The 19,488-nt window shown below is 39.6% G+C and overlaps 1 protein-coding gene across 7 annotated transcripts in view; it reads left to right on the top strand.

Annotated features, from left to right (window-relative positions):
* The window catches only part of banp (BTG3 associated nuclear protein), a 33,265-nt gene extending 23,793 nt beyond the window's left edge, over positions 1 to 9,472 (top strand). For all 7 annotated transcript variants that reach the window (XM_063908568.1, XM_063908611.1, XM_063908621.1 and 4 more), the window contains 2 exons: positions 4,472 to 4,612; positions 8,424 to 9,472. In XM_063908568.1, coding sequence (XP_063764638.1) covers positions 4,472 to 4,612; positions 8,424 to 8,540 — 258 coding nt within the window. In that variant the 3' untranslated portion in view covers positions 8,541 to 9,472. The remainder of the gene's footprint in view (positions 1 to 4,471; positions 4,613 to 8,423) is intronic.
* Positions 9,473 to 19,488: the final 10,016 nt, after the last annotated feature.

Raw genomic sequence — 19,488 nt, 5'->3', positions numbered from 1 at the left:
GACAGGAAATGGACAGATCAGTAATGTACAGTAATATCACTTTTCAAAGGTCTTAACCTATAACTGTAAATAATTGAGAGTTCTCAAATGTTAGAGTAACTAAACATGATACTATTTGGTTTCTCTTTCTGCTTCTGACTCTTTTAGATTTCTACTGCAAATCGACTGTTGTCTATTCAATCCTATTATGAGGCTCAGCTTAAATCAGATTAGTCCTCCAACTCAGAGATAGTTTAAAACATATTTGGAACTAAGAGGTAATGCCTGTAGTGAGACATATTCAGGCCAGTGTGCTTGTTTTCCCACTTTTTTACACCAAACAAGCAGTCAACACACCGCTGTGCATAATGGGCATATTAAGGGCCAAATCCCCCCCCCCTCCACCCTCTGACCCACCCGGAGCTAGTGTTTCTGCTTGGACATCTGTCCACGGTTGGCAGTTGCAGATGTTGTCAACAACGGTAAAGCTGAGAGGAAGTTCCAGCCACTCCAAAGTCCAAATGTTTCTTTTTTCATTTCCCTGTTTTTCGTTTTGTTTTGTTTTTTTTCAGATCTGAGAGAAGAGGCGGTATCCCTTTGGGAATCATAGGAACCAGATTTGTCTGTCTTATTTTTGTGGAGCACAGGAAAGCCTTATGTCCTATGTGTGTGGATTTTTGTTTCTTCAAAAGAGAGGATCTTTCGGGGGGGGGGTGGAATCTTTAAGAACATACTCAGACACAAACACACACATACACACTCATATTATTGTTTGCTTCGCAGCTGAGTTTAACTGAGACCTCCGGTGAGCCTGGGAATTAATGCCAGCTTGCCCAAAGGATTTGGATGTGGAAATAGAATGATGCATCACTGAGAATGTTACCACTGGTAAAGATGGAAATTCAGAGGCATTGTTGTACTGCTGATACTTTCAGTAAGCCTTCCTTATTAAAGTTGAACTATTCCTTGGTATAACATACAACATATACATTTTATATTACATTAAAGGAGAAGAAGCACATTTAAAATTCCTCAGACAAGCACAGATGAGGGAGTTGTTTATCCAGTTAGTTGTTGTCTTTCAGTCTTGAATTCATGAATGTTTTTTTGCATTAAGATGCTCTTGTTGTTCATTTTTGTGCCTGTGCTCTCACATTGCTGGTTTTCCTTAGTGCCTGAATCCATTACCGACAACATTACATCATCAGAGAAAGATTTATTTTTCTCTTTTTTCTCAAAGCAATGACAGCTACCAAAGTCTACAGAGAATTTAAGATGCTGTTGATTATTCAGCGCTCTTCTCTCCAGTACTGTGCTGCAGCATCAGGGCTCTTTAATCCTGCTTGTCTGCAGTACGCTTTGGAAATTCCGCCTAGGGGTGGCCAGCCAGCGGTTAATGGTTATTTAAGGGTCCCACTTCTTAAAACTTTGAGGTCAACAGCATTTACTTACATGTTCTGTATCCGACAAATCCAGCACACTACGCCAAATCTCATATATTGGGCTGCATTTTAAGTGAGTCACTCCAGCTCGTAGTTGAAATCTGAGACAGTTAGGCAATCAAACCAAGTCTGTTAAGTTTTCCCTTTGTCCAGGGGCTTGTCTGCTCCAAGTAAGCCCCCGCAAACACTTACACCATGTTTTATAAAAGGAAATACTTTACTAATTTTACAACAACTTTCATTTGCAGTTCAAGCTAAATATCTGTATTCATCAGAAAACTAATAATATCATTTTGTGATCATTTTAGTTTTTTCACCATTACCAATCAACTTAATAATGATTATGTCCCATTAGCCGAATGAGGAGCAATTATAATCAGCGCCCACAGAATCAAACTGTGGCCTTTAACATTGTTATATGAACTTCCAACCCTGTGGTAAATATATAATGTATGCTAATGGGGGGACGCACTATTATACTACAAACAAGACTTAAACGTATCCTTACTCATTTTTGGCATCTTTCGTAAAGTGAATATATAAGTCTCTTGAGTGTAGATTTACTCTTAGCTTTTGATTGTTTTTGACATATTCATACTTTCAAGCCAAGCATTATTACACCCAGATAGAGGGAAAAGGGTTGCTCAGACAAAGCGAGTCGTGGGACAGGATGTGGACCAGAGAAGTTCCTGTGTAATCGCTGCAGAGATCTCACACGCTGTTCCAACTCTGTAAATGCTTTTGTGAGCCTCTGTGTGCTGCTCCTCACAGCTGAGAATGCAAGCGGCTCTCAAATGCAGTTTTAGAATCTAATTGAGTTTGACAAGTTTTTACTATCTCAAGTATCAAACGTAGAATCTCTTAAACTGCGGCAATTATACACTTACGGTTTAGACACATGATCTTACTTGAGTTTGCACACACATAGGTTCACATACATACAACTGCAGACAGATGCACACTTGGCAGAAACTGTGCTCAGTTTCTAATGAGAACAGTGAGATGAACTGTGGGGAGGAGGACGGATGTCTATAGCTATCTGCCTTCATGAAATGTCTCAACAGCTGGCTGTACATTAACATTCTCACTGATGTCAATGAGCTGTCTGATTGAGCTTTGTTTCCATGGATTTGGTCTCAGTGGGATGATCCATACTTCAAGTATGTCCGTATGCTCTAAAGAAAAGGTTTGACATTCTAGGAAATAAGCTCATTTACTGGTACCAGGAGATGGTTAGCCTAGCTTAGTTATTGCAAAGCTAGTGGTTTTCAACCTGCTCCCTGTCTTCATGTCTAACCAAGCTAGCTAGCTTCCTATTTGCTCAGACCTTTGGGTGTCGACCTTCTCTCCCGACTTGCTTCAAGAAAGTTAATTAGCATGTTTCCCAACATATTCTAACTATTCTGATTATAGTTTACACCAACCCTTCAGGATAATGATGATATTGATCAGGAACGTTTTATGTGTCATCAAACATTTGAGTCTTCTGTTGTGTTAGAGTCTAGCTCCCCCACCCTCAATCCACACTGTGCCTGAAGCGTCCTGGTTGTCTGATCCAGTGAGTCAGGCTGACTTCTAACACTAATGACTTCCATCCGGGCGGGCGGGCCCGGCACATTATGGTGAAGCTGGCAAAGTCTCTTAGATGACAAGGCTATTTGGCGGGTTGAGGGAGGGTTAACTGAACCTTTAGGGCCCGCCACTAGCTCAGAACTTCAAAGTAAAGGTTGGACTTTTGGTTGAGATGCAGTGTGGGACTCTGGGATTGGAAGGGGTTAGGGGGCAACAAACATCATCTGTAATTGAGGTTTGTGAGGTTTGGGTTTTTCCTGCAGGCTTGCATATTCTCCCTTAAATGTTAATGTCTGTTAAGCATGTCCCAGTACCCAGTGCAGCTGGAGACCTCACATAACATCGCAGAGGAAAAAACACAAAGACAACACACACGTGATCCCTGCCAGACAGGAGACACTGAATGTGCCTGTGTTCAGTCCAAGGCCATGAAACTGGGAAATTTTAAATGAGTTCATGTAGGAATGCCTTTAATTTCAAACCACTCTGAGAAACTTCTTCCTGGAAAGCTTGGCTGCACTGGAGGGTAGTAGTGTGGTCTGTGACCTTTGTCTGACTACAATGAATGCATGAGCGCCAAGCTGAGCGAGTGTTTCTCTCCATTCGTCTTACTCTGTGTATGTGTTGACAGGAGGATTGCATGTTAATTTGTATGTTTGTTGTCCCAATCCAAAAAAAAAAGTTGTCCTCTGCTAATGCACTTGTACGAGGTCACACACACAGATATATATACACTGCCTTATGTGTGTTGTGGTTACAGTCTATCTATAGGAACAGCCTCAACAAACTATAGGAATACCCAACAACACTCCAGCTGCTCTGTGCTGCTCTGTAATCAATGCAGAACCACAGAGCTCTAATGTAGCCTTGCTCACTTTCAACAATGTGGGAGATGAGGATCCCCCTGCGTTGTCTCTCTCTCCATTCTCTGCCAATTTCTTTTGTTTCTTTTCTAAAAAATAGTTAAATTAAATGAACCCAGATAAACTAAATCCTAATTAGAATATCATGTTTTGGAGGGCAGGAAGACAAAACTTTAAAAAATGCAATTGAGTTGAATGGACCATAAAGTTCCTCTCAAAGTCAATACATAGAAGGAGGGCGGGGTGAGACCCGGTGAGAACAGCAGGACCGAAATGTTTATTCACATCGCTCAGATACCCCCGCATTGTGTTTATGTGACACTGTGCTTGTACACACTGATGGCTGTAATCAATAAAAGAACATAAACATATCAGACAGGACCTAAATGAGAATCTCTGCTGTTTGGTTTTATTTGTTTCTTGTTTCCATCAGTGTTTGCTATAGATCATTGCAGAGCCAGCGTGATTGTTGCTTTTGAAACTGAATCAAGTTAATGAGGGGTGTTTCAATGGGCTCTATTACACTCTGGCTGATAATTGTGAGAATCAACTAAAAAACATAATGGTTGACTATTATTTTTCTCTCTCTTGCTGTCTCTCTGTTGTTCGTCCTAGGTGCTACGTGGGGCTCAGCTCATAGCGGTGGCATCAGCTGATGGCGGGGCCACAGCAGTAGAGGGCTCTCCCCTCCCCTCTGACATCCAAGTGCAGTACGTCCAACTCGCGCCCGTCGCAGATCACACAGCTGCCGTACAGGTAAAACAACAGCCAAAGAAACACAAACTCTTCCAGGCTTGTACACGTGTACACAGACATAGATTGTTTGTTAGTGGGTAGTATTCCAACACCTGGAGAATGTTTCTATTGTCTGAAGTGAAACACACGCTGCTAATCTAAATCAGTCTCAATGCACGTGTTTGTTTTTTAAGAAATCCATGACAAATAGCTGTTCTCCACATTTCTTCCTCAAACTGAAGTACACACTGTAGATCTGTAATCAGTCCTTCAGTGATCCCATCAATCTGTGATGAATGCTGACTTCTCGCCAGAAAGTAAAATTCCCAGGATTTTGTATTCTTTAGTCCTCAGATGTGTCGAGAAATTACACACTACATGTGAAGGATTTGCCTGGAGAAAAGTGATAAGGAGTATGTTTGGATTTCAAGTAAATTGGACCAATACATGTGATTCTTCTGGATAACTTCACGATACCACAGTGCTAAATTATAAAGTCATATATGTTTCAGATTTGTTACAGACTATTCACTTTTTTGTCCTTAATATTAGATTGAAATGACTACACAGTACAAACCAACCTCGTCAGCTGTTTGTGTTATTTGCAACTAATTCCAAACATTGTCATTGCAAACAAACAACATAACAACACACCACCTCGAGTCATCAACAGCTGATAAAAATCCAAAAGATCAAATTTACTTTATGTTACAAAGCCTCAAACATCTGCCTGCCACAAGAAACTGAATTATTGGTGAACCTTGTGAACACATTTCCCTACCTAGCGCATCTTTTTATTATTGAATTTTTAAGGAATCATAAATACGTTTTCTTTACTGTTTTTCTTCTCCCTCTTTGGAGAAATTACAACCTACTGGGGCTAACACCTGCCTCCTTTGTACTATAATGATCTGATTAGCCTCGTAATGAGCAGAATATATCCTGTAATATTTCCCTCATAATTACAGCAATGTTGAAATGAGTTTAATTTCTGCAATTTAGATGAAATATTTGTAGGTACAATGGGTCCGCTTTTCCCCTGCTGTCATGCGTTTACTCAAAAAAAATGCCCTAAGCATTCAGTCATTATGACGGGTGTTTGTACAAACAGTAATTTAACATGATGAAGTGCAGCGAATGGAGTGTTACAAGGACCAGGGTAGTAATTAGTAAATGTGCCTGAAATCCCTTGATGAGTGACATTTTGGGGCAACAGCTACATGTGGAATCAGGATGTTGCACACGACAAGCGGCAAAGTTGGGCTTGGAAGTGGTTAGTTCAACTCTGGGAGGGATATGAAAGAACCACACGTTTCTATTGTTCTCTCTGCTTTTTGTTTACCCTAAATATGTTGAATATCACATTTTCTCCTCACTGCTTCTTTCAATCCCGTCGCATGCTGAATTGGGTTCCCTCTAGCCTTGATGTGAGTCTTTGTTCTGTTTTCATATTGTAAACACTGCAAATGATTAATGGCTGTGTGAAATACCGGTCCTGTCATGATATGGATCTCTGCAGAAACGCCACGCACCAGGCTTCCTGGTTAAAACTTTGATCTCAGTAAAACGCTGTATTGCTGTCTTCTTCTTGTTGTTTTTTTAGTTGTCTAGGTAATTAGTTCCTCGGCCCTGTGAGAGTCGAAGTGATTGAGGCATCTTCGACTGATTTATTGTTTCGGGTGTGGGTCGTTCACAAACTCCAGCAGGCATACAAAATGATTGCCCCCCCACACACCCCCCCCCCACACACACACACACTGTATTCCAGGGTCTGTTCCCAATGTTGCAGGGCCCAGGGAGTAATCTAACTGTTTGTTTACTCAACTGATTTATTTGAATGGATTTTTAGATCTAAAAAGACCTAATGTTTTCCTAATGTTTGATTGTACACAAATGTTGACAGAAATCAACAAAGTAGTCAGAGGTCTGATCGGCCATGAGCCTTCTGTTCGCTGGGTTCATTAAGGGCGCAGGGACATGCTCAAGGACAGAAAAAACAAGCCTGTTAACAATGTGTTGACTTTTGATCAAAGGATATTTAAACTTGGCAAACGCAGATTTTCCTTAGGCATCAGTGCCTAAATAATTTACTTTGTCAAGAAAATGAGTTGTTGCTAAGAAGTTCAACATGTTCAATGTTATTGTATTAAGTGTGCTTTAAAGGACATAGTAGATCAGACAAACCCATTATTATCAAAAAAGGTAATCAATATGATAAAAAATTAGTAAATAAAGATTATATAGAATAGCATTGCCCAATCAAGCCTACTGTGGCTGTATCGTAAAGACACAATGCACAGATTTTGTGGGGGCATAGATACTGGGCTTGGCCTGCCTGCTTCAGGGCGTGTTATTATCACAGTTGGGTTGTGATGTCCTAAAGTGTAAACAGTGCTGGCTTTCAGTTCAAAGTTCAGAGGAAGGTTAGCGCTGTTCTTTTTCCACTTCTGGATTAGAATTGTGAAAAGTGTTGAATCGAGAGAATTTTTCTCATCTGTTTCCAGACATATGGCAGCACTTATACGCGCGTTTTTCAAAAGTTACTTATTTGTATTTATTTATGTTGGCATTTTTCCTCCCTCTTTATTAACTAGTTTCCATTACTCAAGTAGATGAAGTAGGGGGCAACACGTTTTAGCAATCTATAGGGCAGTTGTGTGAGAGGTAATCTGTGGCTGAGTTTTGATGCAACATGGTTTATCTCCATAAACATAAAAGAGCAACAGAACCTGAGTCAACCACACATTTCCAAAAAAATGGCGGAACATGTTCTGTTGAAAAAGACTGAAAGCAATGGATCTATTATCCTTGAGTTTTAACAAATGGATAACAAGGTCTGCACTGTGACAGTTCACCATGTCCAAAGCTTCAGAGGCTCAGTGAAAACATGGATCCATGTGAGTATTACTTGGCCTGGTTACCACGAGTGGTTACCGTGTGTCAGCTTCGTGTTGTTGTATTGTATGCACTGCTGTGCTGCAGCTGTGCTTCATTCAATGTTGTTGTCTGGTGACAGCATGCCGGGCTGAAGGGAGGATTACATGCTGCAGGTGTTTTTAGGGAACCTTTGGCATGCATTTGAGGAAGGAGTGAGTCACTCTTCATGAATATCATCCAGGACTGAGTCATGAACCTCTCATCTTTTTGAGTTTTTTTTTTACCTACACAATAGGTTGCTCTGTCTGACACTGAGCACAGAAACAGTCAGAGAACATTATAATACAAATAGCTCATCACTTCACGTCTCTCCACCTGTCACTTGCCTCTTTTCTTGGCCTTTGCACCAACTGTCTTCTCTTTGATATATCTCCTCTCTAATCTCTCTCTTGTCATTCCTTTGCATCTCTCACAATGCTGCAGGGGCAGGGGCTAGCCCTGGGCTGTTTGAAAGGAAGAAATCCAATTTTCAAAAGGTTTTGGACCAAATACCTCCACAACAATAGTGTGACAATATTGTAAGGTTGACTATTGAGGCTCTCAGAAAACTAGATAAGAATTTTGATAGATAATCACTATTAATAAGGATTTAATGACCAAGCAGGTAAAGGACGATATAAAACAGTCTGATACATTCAGAGAAATGCATAAGGAAAACACAACACTTATATTACGATATAATGATACACAATTTCTGGATATTGATCTTGATATTATATCATTTTATGGCTCCGTCCTAGCTGGGGCTGCATCATGTTTTGGTCTCTATCTGTGAGTCCTTCGGCGACGGATTTGTGTTGCAGCCTTTTCATGATTACACTGATCAAGTCAAAAAGGATGCTACAGTCTTCTAAATGATCAATTCTTCCCTGTTCTCTCTTGTCATGTTTCACAGGCTGCTGAGCTAAACCCGACCCTGCAGGCGGAATTGGAGGTGAAAGAGGCCATCCAGGGGGCTATCCAAGGAGAAAACGGCGAAGTGGTCCAGATTGTCACCTCCGTCGCCACCTGAGAACCCTGTCTGGTTCCTCACAACCCAGATCTCTGCTCCACAGCATGGCCTGACAAGTCTCAGGGGCCCAAATATGCAGAGTCTGACAGACACTCAAATCAGAAAGCTATTTTTTTAAACACTGAAGGACACTGATGAAAAAGAGAAGACGCATTTTTCAGTTTTGTGTTTCCCCCCACAACCTCTTCTGTTCATTGCTAACCAGATCTCGCAATGTGGAATTGTTTGTGGACTACTTGAAAAGACTATGATACTCAAAAATTCAACTGTGGTCTTTCTGGTGTTTTCATCACCAGAAGAACCTGGCCCAACACTCAATACACAGTGGTATTATTGTCTGTCCAGGGAGGATACTACTTATGCAGACCATCACCCCACCACTTCATCAGCACACACACACTTACATCAACTTTGGAAAATAGTGGAGTTATTTGGAGTTAAGCTGCTTGGCTACCTCTGAGACACCCGTGAGGTTTTTCTAAAACCCCTGTATCCCAAGTCAAACAAGCAGTACTGTGCTCCTTTTCTCGTCATGTCTTGCCACAGTGGACTGCAATGGAAAGTAGATTTAACTGAGCAAAACTTCTCTTGGTTGTGATTCATTTGGTTTCCTGTCACTCCATGATTCAATCCATACTTTGTCTGCCGGCTGAGAGCCTTGCTTTCCCTTACTTTGCTCTTCTTGTTTTTATAAAACTTAAGCCGCAAAGCTCTGTTTGTTTGTTTCATTTGCATAATTGTAACATGCTAAACATTTTTGGGAAGCTTTACGTTTGGAGGTAGAAGACTCGGAAATAGAAGAGAGGGTGCCAGTAGACAATACAAGATGCTTGTAGAAAACCAAGGAAACATTGAAGTTGTTTATTTCCCCAGTTTTGTCTCTGTCAAAGATACATTCGTGTGAATAAAACGTGCTTGTGGTTGCCATAAAAGTGTGTTTTTATTTTGTGTTGTCTCTGTATTTCTCTTTATTTACATCCACTGGCCTCTTCAAAATGCCTTCAAAGATTTCCAAGACAGACTTTGCTTTCATCCACTCCAAAAAGACAATTGAAGAGTGTGAAATATAGTTTGGTTTTGAGGTCTTTTTTCATGTACTTACTCCTAGGTTTAAAGTTAATATATATGTCCAAGTCAATAACCATTGACTTCTATACTGTAAGCCATCCTGACAAAATAGAAAGCAGGCTTTTGTCAAAACATTAATAATTGTGTAGGTCTCATTTAAGCAGTTTCAGAACTATAACTACATTTCTTGGAAATCCACTCCGAACCCACAACCGGTTCTGTGTTTTTCTGTCAGTAAAGACATAGAATGTGTTGTGTTGGAGTGATGCACCACTAATGATGAATATTTCCGCAGTGCAATAAAAGAGATAAGCGAGACAAGTTTCCCATGCTTAGTGTGATGTAATAGTGTATTTTGGAGTGGGGAAAAGAACCAGGCGACAAAATGAACTTGATAAAACAACATTCACAGTCTTGGCTGCCTCCTCTTGTTTCCCTTCAGTCTGTCGTGGCTGTCTCTGATCCCCTTTTACACTGCCTCTTCATCTTCCCCTTGCATATTCCTCCTCTCCCACTTTTGTTTTCTTCCTTCTCCTTTGTGTTTAAAGCACATTCACTCCCCTCTAAAATCAAACACTAAGCTAGGCTGAAATGTAGTGGGACCCTTTTAAAATAATCTTGATGTGGCTGAGTTATAATGTTGGCTTGGACAACTGTCTCACCCCCAGTGACCCCTCCATTAAATGGATGGGAACGGACCCTGCTCGTTTGCTCTTTACTTTTACAACCCTGGGCTCCATCCAGGAGCTGGAGTGATTACCATAGCGACGGGCCCTCTCTCTGGCTTCCTCTGAGATAACCTGCTGAAAACAGAAATGAAAGATAGATGGAGAGATGAGATTGTTTGGAAGCAGAATGCATGTTTTTGGAGAAGGAGAGGAGTGACTGACTGACAGAGAGCAGGCGGTGCATCTTTCCCTTCCTTCTCTCAGCAGCTCTGTGTTCTCCTGCAGCAATGGCGGCTGTGCTGGCATCTGCCTCAACATGCAAGCACTAACCTCTGCAACTCGCTGGGATTTGGCAGCAAAGTTTCCACTGCTCAAACTTTTAACAAGGCTGGAGGAGTTATCTCAGGATGTGAAAAGATGACTGAACATATTTGTTGGGGCAGAAATGTCCAAACAGAATGCGTCTCCAGGATCATAAATCAGCATCTGCTAATCTTGGGGAAACAAAGCTCCCCACAGACAAAATACCTCGTGCCAGAGGATAGATTACACCAGAATGGTGGTGTAACAGCCTACCGAGTATACATTTTTTTTTCTCACTGACTGAATATTCGAAAAGGTCACAAGCACAACTCTGTTGTTTGAGTTTGTTTCCTGTTGCAGGTTACCACAAGAGTATTTTGATTTATAGAAATGTAATAATGGGAATTTTGCATGTATACCTGCCTCTTATTCCAAATTAGATTTGAGCAAGTCAATGGGAAGCTTAGCAACTTAGCTACTGTTTCATGCATTATAAAATAGAAAGGGCTGAAGGCGTCTGTTTATTGGGATATTGAACAAATTGTAGCTATGGTCAATTATTCTATTCTATTGGTTCAATAATAAATGATGACAACTAAAAAGGTCTTCCTTGAAAAATCCTTTCTTTTTTATCATGTCTTGATAAGTTTATTTTTACAGCATTAAATATCTAAATATCAACAGTTCAAATAATACAATAGATGCTAAAGCAGGGTGATCCAGGAGGCCCTCAAAGAAAACAGAATCTGAAACTCCAGACATCATCCAATATTTCAGTATTCACAGATATTTCCATCCTACAGTAAATCTGAAGTTATTGTTCCAGGAATACTTTGCAGTTTTATTTTCATTTTACTAGAAGATGTATTTCTTCCAAAATCTATAAATCTGGTAACTAACTCTTTTAATGGAGCTCCCCTCACAACTGATTATATTAATCTGACTAAATTCAAAGTAATTACAGAGCAGCCAAACCAAAAAGTTTAAAGTACACATTTTCCTACACATTTACTGTAATAGATAAAGCATGAGTTCTTTGGTTACTGAAACTAGAAGTTGTACAAAGATAGATAGATAGATGAAATTTGGAAAATTAGTTTAAACGAATGTACAAATTAAAAATAAACTACATTTATACCAAAAGTAAAAGAATGTGTATATTCTGTATATGTAATGCACAATAAAGAAACATAAAGAATTACTTAAGCATAATAGACCAACACTTCGACAACAACAAAACCATAAACAGAGGATATTATTACAATATCCATCCAACATCTGCTGATGAATAATGTGTAAAGAGAGAACAGCACTTCCTTATCCTCATTATAGCTGTGTCAATGTATTAACCTTGACGTTACTTAATCCTCCATCAACTAACACGAGGCTTTTAGAATGTGCAGGCACACAATTTCGGTGATTATGTCACCTGGAAACCGCAGCCCGAGGAATATGTACTTCCAGTAAGTAAGTGCCTCTTAGGAAAGCTTCGAACACACGAAGCAGGGAATTCCAAAATAGTGAGGAGAGGGTTTGCAGAGTAGCTGCGTGGTGGAGGGGAGGTTCTCCTCGAGTTTAGGGAGCAGATGTGAGAGGAGGGGTATACACTCATCCAGACAACGGCTTCAAAATGCTTCCTGGTCAACGGGTTTGATAAAAACAACCAGTATAAGTTGAGAGCTCGGAACTTCGATTAAATGCTTCACGTTTTATCGTCGAAGGTAAGTTGAAATCGCATTGGCTTTCTGTGTCGTTAATTGAAAGGCGCATTACGTCGATGAACTGAAGGTGAACTTAGGACGTGAGGACGTGATGACGTGAAGGGGGGGGGGGGGGGTAACTACTTTTGACGGGCTCACGAGGTGCTTCCTGATTTCCGCTGCTGACTTGAGTTTCACCGTCGGTATTAAAGTTGAATCCAAAACGACTCAGTCAAAATGTTGTGGTATCCTGTTCAAAGTAGTCCGGCGCACGATGTGCATCAGCTGTCAGGTTACTAAACAGGTGCAGCATGAATAGGACCCTCCATGTAATAATATCATAAAGAAGCGTGTGAAGATTTCAAATAAAGTAATTTACCCTCCTGGAATACACTTTGTATCATGTAGATATTGAGTTACACGCAGAAAAATCATCATGAAAGTCATTGAAGGTGATCCTCATATGGGAAATGTCCCCCTGTGCACAACTAATGAGGACCTGGTGAGTTTTTATTGAAGTATGATTTATTTGAAGCATCCAATAACTCTGTCTCGTGTGTACATTGTGGTTTTATTATGTGGTTAATTTGGTTGCAAGCTAATATGTCTTGGGTAACTCTGAGGCCATGTTTTTTTTTTGGTTTTTTTTGCCACAGTATCATAAACATCAAATCGTACTTGATATACAATGTGTAAACCAAAGGCATGTATCCAATGAGACCTGTGGTCTGTTTGAGTAAGTGACTGTATTACATTTTATTAGCATCGCGCCCATTATGTGTAATTGAGAGCCTACTGTTGGATTCGTAATAAGATCAACACTGCTACTGTCCAATATATATAAAAAGATCCCTGCTAGACTGTGGTACATTATAATACTTTTGTGTATTCTCAATGAATAGTAAGCTGCATTTGCAGAAAGTCAATACCTGGTACACAAAACCAAAACTGTGCAACCTTTGCATCAACTATGTTTCCTCATCGTGGAATGCTCTTTGGCGTATGGTAGATGTCACCTCACAAAAAAATCTAGATTGATAACGTCTGTGTCAATATGCACCAGTGTAAGTATAACTTCAGTTTAAAGGCCTTATTGTTCACACAGCAGAGGTCAGAGACGGAAATGGCTGTGTGTTGCAGTGTATGTTTGTTCACACGTTGAGAGTTTGAACATACCAGAATGGTCCTTTTGTTTTAAAAGACATAAGGGATTGAAAGAGGTCATTCAGTTTGGACTGAGGCCGACTCTGATTCCATGGGAGACCGGTGGCTTGTTTGTTAATGCAAGAAAGCTTGTGATGAAAAGAAACTCCAATTTGCTTTTTATCAAGGCTGGAGTGTATCTGAGAGACGCTGTGTATGATTTACATCCTCTTATCTTTGTTATGGTTATAAATATGATTATGCCAGATGTGGCATTAATTACAAGGCTTTTTCTGGAGCCATAAATGGTTGATAACTCAGAGCATGTTTTCTTCCAGCCCAACCGTACCGAGCGAGGTCAGGCAAGGAAAACAGAGACTCAGAGGTCTCTGCATCTGTTGAACACCAGTGTCTGACTCTGCATCCCACCACCTCTGGTTATATTCACACGTTAAACTATCAGAGCGTCACTGTGTGTGTGCACGGCTGACTGGTTCACAATTATTTACAGTTTGTGTGTGTATAGGGGAGAAAGAAATGTTTTATTGTGTTTTTTTGAGTGTTTATGAGGCTTAATAAAGTAAGCTCCCTGCCCCCTATTGGTATATTAGCATAGCTTACAGCCAAAAGTCTCCTTGTCGGGTTCTGGGGCTGTGCCCTGTGCTATTAGCACAAAGTCTCAGGCCAAGGCATTCGCTGGCTCACCAAAACCCAGTCGGCATGAGACAGCCTGCCACCTAAGTCATTAAGGGGCAAGAGACAGAAAAATTATTGTTCAGTCCTCAAACATGTCTCTGGCTAGACAGGCATGCAGTATACGACAGCAGCACAGAGATAATGAGTTTTCACCTTCATAGAAAGCCATGACGTCGAGATATACACAGGATTGCACTGATTCAATATGTATGACTCAAGGGAAATGTTGAGAGGGGGTAACAACCTTTTTTTTCTGACTCTGTATTAGTGTGTCAAAGTGAACTTTGTAAGCAATCGAGTGAGGATTGCTTGATGGGAAGCTGGATTAAGACAAAGTTTAATGGTGTGAAAGAATTTTACGAGAAGATAGGGAAGGGTAGGAGGACAGCTTAAGTTCTGCAAAAGGATTTCCAGTTTCAGCTGGGCTAAAAAACCATCTAAGGCCCAGCAACCATACACAAAAATGTGTGTATACTACTGATGGCAGGTGTTTACTTAACTGTTGGCAGATGTTTAGCAAAGACATACTTTCGTGAGAGCAAATTGACCATTACTATATGTTAAATCAATAGAGATAGTTTTTCCAGCTTGTTAACATTACCAATTCAAGCTTGAAAGTTATGTTTGCACCCTTTAAAATAATTCCATACATCCTAGACATGATCAATTGCTATTGTAGTGTTTGCGTCTTAAAGGGATAGGAGATAGTTGAAGGGATAGTTTTTTTGTCGGTTATAATCAGACCAAAGATAAGTAATTCATACAACCCAACTTCCCCTAAACAGATATCTTTGGGCCAGCTCAGTCTGTTTTTCTTTAATAATTGAAATGTTTTTTTTATTACATGTGACTGTTAACAGTGGAAGAGATATGCTGGAGAGTGGGAGCAACAGATCAAATTGATAAATGGGAATAGTCTGAAAAGAAGATTTAACCTGGTTATATGCTTCATATATTTCATTGGCCAGATTTTGAGTGTCTCTCTGGATATATGTTTAACTTTTGTCTCAAGTAAACTTACTTAGATATAGTGGAATTATTTTCAAGTTTGTGTAACCTGCTTCCAAATAAGGTCAATAGACTTGTTCAGAGCTTTAATGATGATTCAAGTGTCCCTGTACATCAAGATATTGATCCGTCATTCACACTACATGGACCCTGGGAATAGTTTACTTTAATGAAACATAATGTTTTTGTTGAGGTTATCAATTGCTCCTGTGCTGATCCTGCTATGACATGCTAAATATGTATGCTGGTAAAAAGGTCTATCAAAGGTCATGGAGTTTACTTCAAGACAGGGATGGTAAGGCTTTCGGGTTATCATGTTACCATGTTACCATGGAAACCCTAATAACAACACTTTTGTGGGAGTAAATATATCCTTAATTTATTAGCTTGAATAATACACCTCTTCATGAAAAACATAAAATCTGTCTTGGAGTTTATTTAATCCGTTCTTGATGAATAACCAGTGGTATTGATATCCTCTATAATAATAATAGATAAGAGATGAATGTACTTTATTAAATATTTTAACGTTAAAAAAATAATAGTTTTTGCTTCGTGAGATTGGATCTAACTTGTAGCTGTGGTGTGGAGGAGTTCAAAATAGACAATGGTCAGGCTGCGGTTATGAGCGGCTGTCTGAAAAGTATATATGCGCAGTGGCGGCTACAATGGTTTCATGGGAGCTGTTGTTTTATTGTTTAACTTTTTTTAGTGGCTTCTGAGCTTCATTTTTGTCTCTGGATGGATTGAGATGTTAGATTGGTTTGGGTACTGAAAGCACCGTATAGTTACTGTCTATGATCGTTTTAAATCATGGTTTTTAATAGCTTCAGGAAAGTTATTGAAGAATAGCATCCCTGCTGTTTGTTTTAGCAAGCTTTTTCTTTAAAGAGATCATTTCACAGTATATCATCAATAACTTTTTCCCCTTCAATCTTCTATTGAAGGTTAAGGTTTTGGTCAGCCTAGCTGCGGTGACTCATTACTCACGATAATTACTATGTTTTTCTCCTTCTATCTGTTTGAAAAAAAAAAATCACTTTCCACACCCAAGCGATTTATCCTGGGAAAGACATACTGTGCTTCTCATAGGATGTTTAAACATCAAATATGACAGCTTTTCATGCACAAGGCAAATACTGTGTAGGTTATTGTCAGTTGGTGGTATTCGCTGGTCAATGCAAAATGTTTATGCATTTTACATTTTTTATCTTCATTCCATTCACTTTCCAGTCACTTTCTTCGATTTAGAGGCCACGTCTGACACATATGGTTAGTTTCTCAGCACCTTGATGCCTTTTCTGCAAACCGTCAAGTCATGCTGTTCCTTTTGTTTTTTCCCTAATGGACTCCAGAAAGTGTGTGGCAAAACCGAGAGAAGAGAAAACAAGAAGCAGATCCTCATTAAATCTTTCACACTGAAATATAAATCCCATGCAGTTTGAGCTGGAAAACACAGGCAGGAGGATGTGAGATGAACTTCTAAACTCAGGCGGAGCCCAATCAGGGTGCTGCTCTGTAGGACAGACAGTGGCTCAGGTTTGGGCGAGGTTATGATGCAAGTGAAGACAGGGGAGTGGAGGAAAGGCAGGGGGGCTTCATTGCCTTCCAGCTCTTACAATTATCTTTGCAATCAGCGCTGAACAAGAACCTTTTCATTTCAAGGAGCCGCCCTGCCTGCACCACTCAGCTCCACCGTACTCAGCCCGGGAACATGAGGTGAATGTTGTTGTACCCAGCTGTGTCTTGGCCCAGCATTAGTTTGGTGCAATTAGAGAGTGAGAGACAAGATCAGGAAACACCCAAAGGCCGTGTTGTCACTGCTGAGTAACATGACGAAGTGAGTGTGGCTGGCAGTGGTCCTCAGAAGGCCAGAGGAGAAGTCTGATGTAAACTTGAAGGATTAACAAATCTCCAGAGCCTGCCCCGAATGAACTCACAAAAACACAACAGCAAAGTCACAGAGTTTGTTGTAAAGGTGCCCTACAGCATCAGTGAGTTTTATAGCGTCCAGCGCATTATGCCACTGACTGTTTTGGAGAATATGGAGATTTAATGAGCTATAAAGAGTATATAGTATTTTTTTTACCACACTTTACTTTTGCAATGTTTTCAAGTTTTGCAGTGGGGCTTTGTGATATGATACTCATGAGAAGGCATTCATTTTAAGACTAATTATCCACCATCTGGTTCAGCTTTTGATCACATGATCAGTGGGTAGAGGGGTCTGGTTACAATACAAACACACATATTCTTAAAGGTACATTACATTGAATATTTCCTGTTTTTGTGTTATTTTCAAACCCACCTTGAGGGCAAGTTAAACATACTGTATATGTATATAAGAACCTTTTATTTGTTTTTTATGACATTAGATGAAGAAATGTCCCCTTTCCTAGCCCCTTAAGTATCACCACCATTCTTTCGTCTGCTGATTTGTGGGATGTCGATGCTAATTTGAAAAAATGTGCAGAATTAAGTCAGATCTCAGAACATGGGATATGACAGATTTATTCGGTATCAGGATGATTTAGCCTGTCATTTATTGAGACTGGAAAAGCTTTAGTCAAGTTTATGAAAGATTCTCTCAAATGAACCTCGTATATCAAACCAACTTTCATCACTTTTCCTGTGTTTCTCTTCTCTGATCTACTACACTGCACTAAGCGAAGGCACACAAACGTCAGTGATTAACAACCTGCAATTACAGTTAGGATGGATATTTCCAAAAGTGCTGAATGTGGTAAATTGTTCGTTCAGATAATAATTGCTGAACGCATTTATACAATTGAGTTACAAAGCCATTTCTGATGTTGTGTAAGATCAATTACTGTCAAAAAGATGATAGCACATGTGTTGGAGATGAGTGAGAAGTGGAGATTACCGAGCTGGTGCTCCTTCTGTCTCTTGGTTTAGAAACATTCCTAGTTTACGATGCAGAGTGCTACCTGAAGATACACTGATAGAAACATGACATTGGATTCCTGAGAATGCGTCTATGTGCACTGTGCTCTGTGTGTGTGTTTGTGTGTACGTTGGAGTTAATGATTTTCTTTCAAACTTGGCCGGTTTCATTTAACATTTAAAGTATTGCATTTTTTGGAGAAAGGGTAGAAGATAATTGCCCCTGTGCCTAAAGTTCACAAATTCAAAAACTATTTAATAATAAAATTCTAAATATTTTTCAAATATAAGTAGGCTAGTAGTTTTCTAAGATGAAAGTTGCCTTAAAACTGCAAAAAAATAAGATCTGAAGAGTTTCTTAATTTTTAGAATTCTGTTCTTAATCGGTATGTAATATTTTTAGCTGGATTTCAGATTGTATTATAGATATGGCTTTGAAGAATGCACACTTAATATATTTTGAGTTATTTCTTACAATATTACTTAATTATTACCTAAACCAGCATTCATATCAGACATGTCATAAATAACTGTAACAGATATTATCCAAACCCAATCCAATATCAGATCTGCTCGTCGTATGCAAGTCCTCTTGAATCCCTTACTAATCTAATATCAGTGTTTTAAGGGCTCAAAGATAGTTAAATATTTTGAGAATATACTTATCTGCTTTCATGACAAGAGTTTGATGTGAGGAAAGATACTCTCATTACTATTCCTTTTGAATACGAGGCCTCAAAGAGTAGCTTAGTGACTTAGCCCATATTTAGCTTAGCATAACGACTGGAGAAGGGAGGTAACAGCTAATTTAGCTCCCTCCAAAGATGACAAATCTACCTGCCTAAGCTTATCAAATATAACATTGTGTTGTTTCTTAAATGCATCAAAACATGTATAAAAATGTCACGCTGTAATTGTACAGTGTTGTGGCCTGGTGGACTGTTTTTTAGTGTGCAGTAGCTTCCTGAAGCTTCTGCCACCAATCTAATTGCAGCACTCCAGGAAGTCACTAGCTGTGAGCTAGTCCGGCACATAGCTGTAACTCCCCCACCAGAAACCCAACATTTACACAGAGATGGATGGATATTTTTACCTTTTACAGAGCCAGGCTAAATGTTTCTGGCTGTTTTTCAGTCTATTTGCATTGTCCTATTAACCTACACGCATTAGGATGGTGTTGATTCCCTCAAATCTTGGCAAGTAAGCAAACCAGTGTATTTCCCTGGGAGTAACTTCCAACAATTATCAGTTTCTAGGTTTTTCCTCTGAGTTTTATATAACTAACAATAAGTTTAAAGGCCAAAACAATCCAGATTGCCAGATGGATTACATATTTGTAACAGTATTTATGTGAACTGTCTGAATGTTTAATGATATGTGATTCTGCAAATAAAAATGAAATGTGAAATTAAAGTTTTGTTACAAACAAAGCTTAACAACTGTAGAAACCTGGAGTAA

Source organism: Eleginops maclovinus, chromosome 2, assembly GCF_036324505.1.
Source record: "Eleginops maclovinus isolate JMC-PN-2008 ecotype Puerto Natales chromosome 2, JC_Emac_rtc_rv5, whole genome shotgun sequence".
Classification (NCBI taxonomy): domain Eukaryota; kingdom Metazoa; phylum Chordata; class Actinopteri; order Perciformes; family Eleginopidae; genus Eleginops; species Eleginops maclovinus.
Note: the sequence above shows the minus strand (reverse complement) of the source record. Positions and strands in the feature narration are given on the sequence as shown.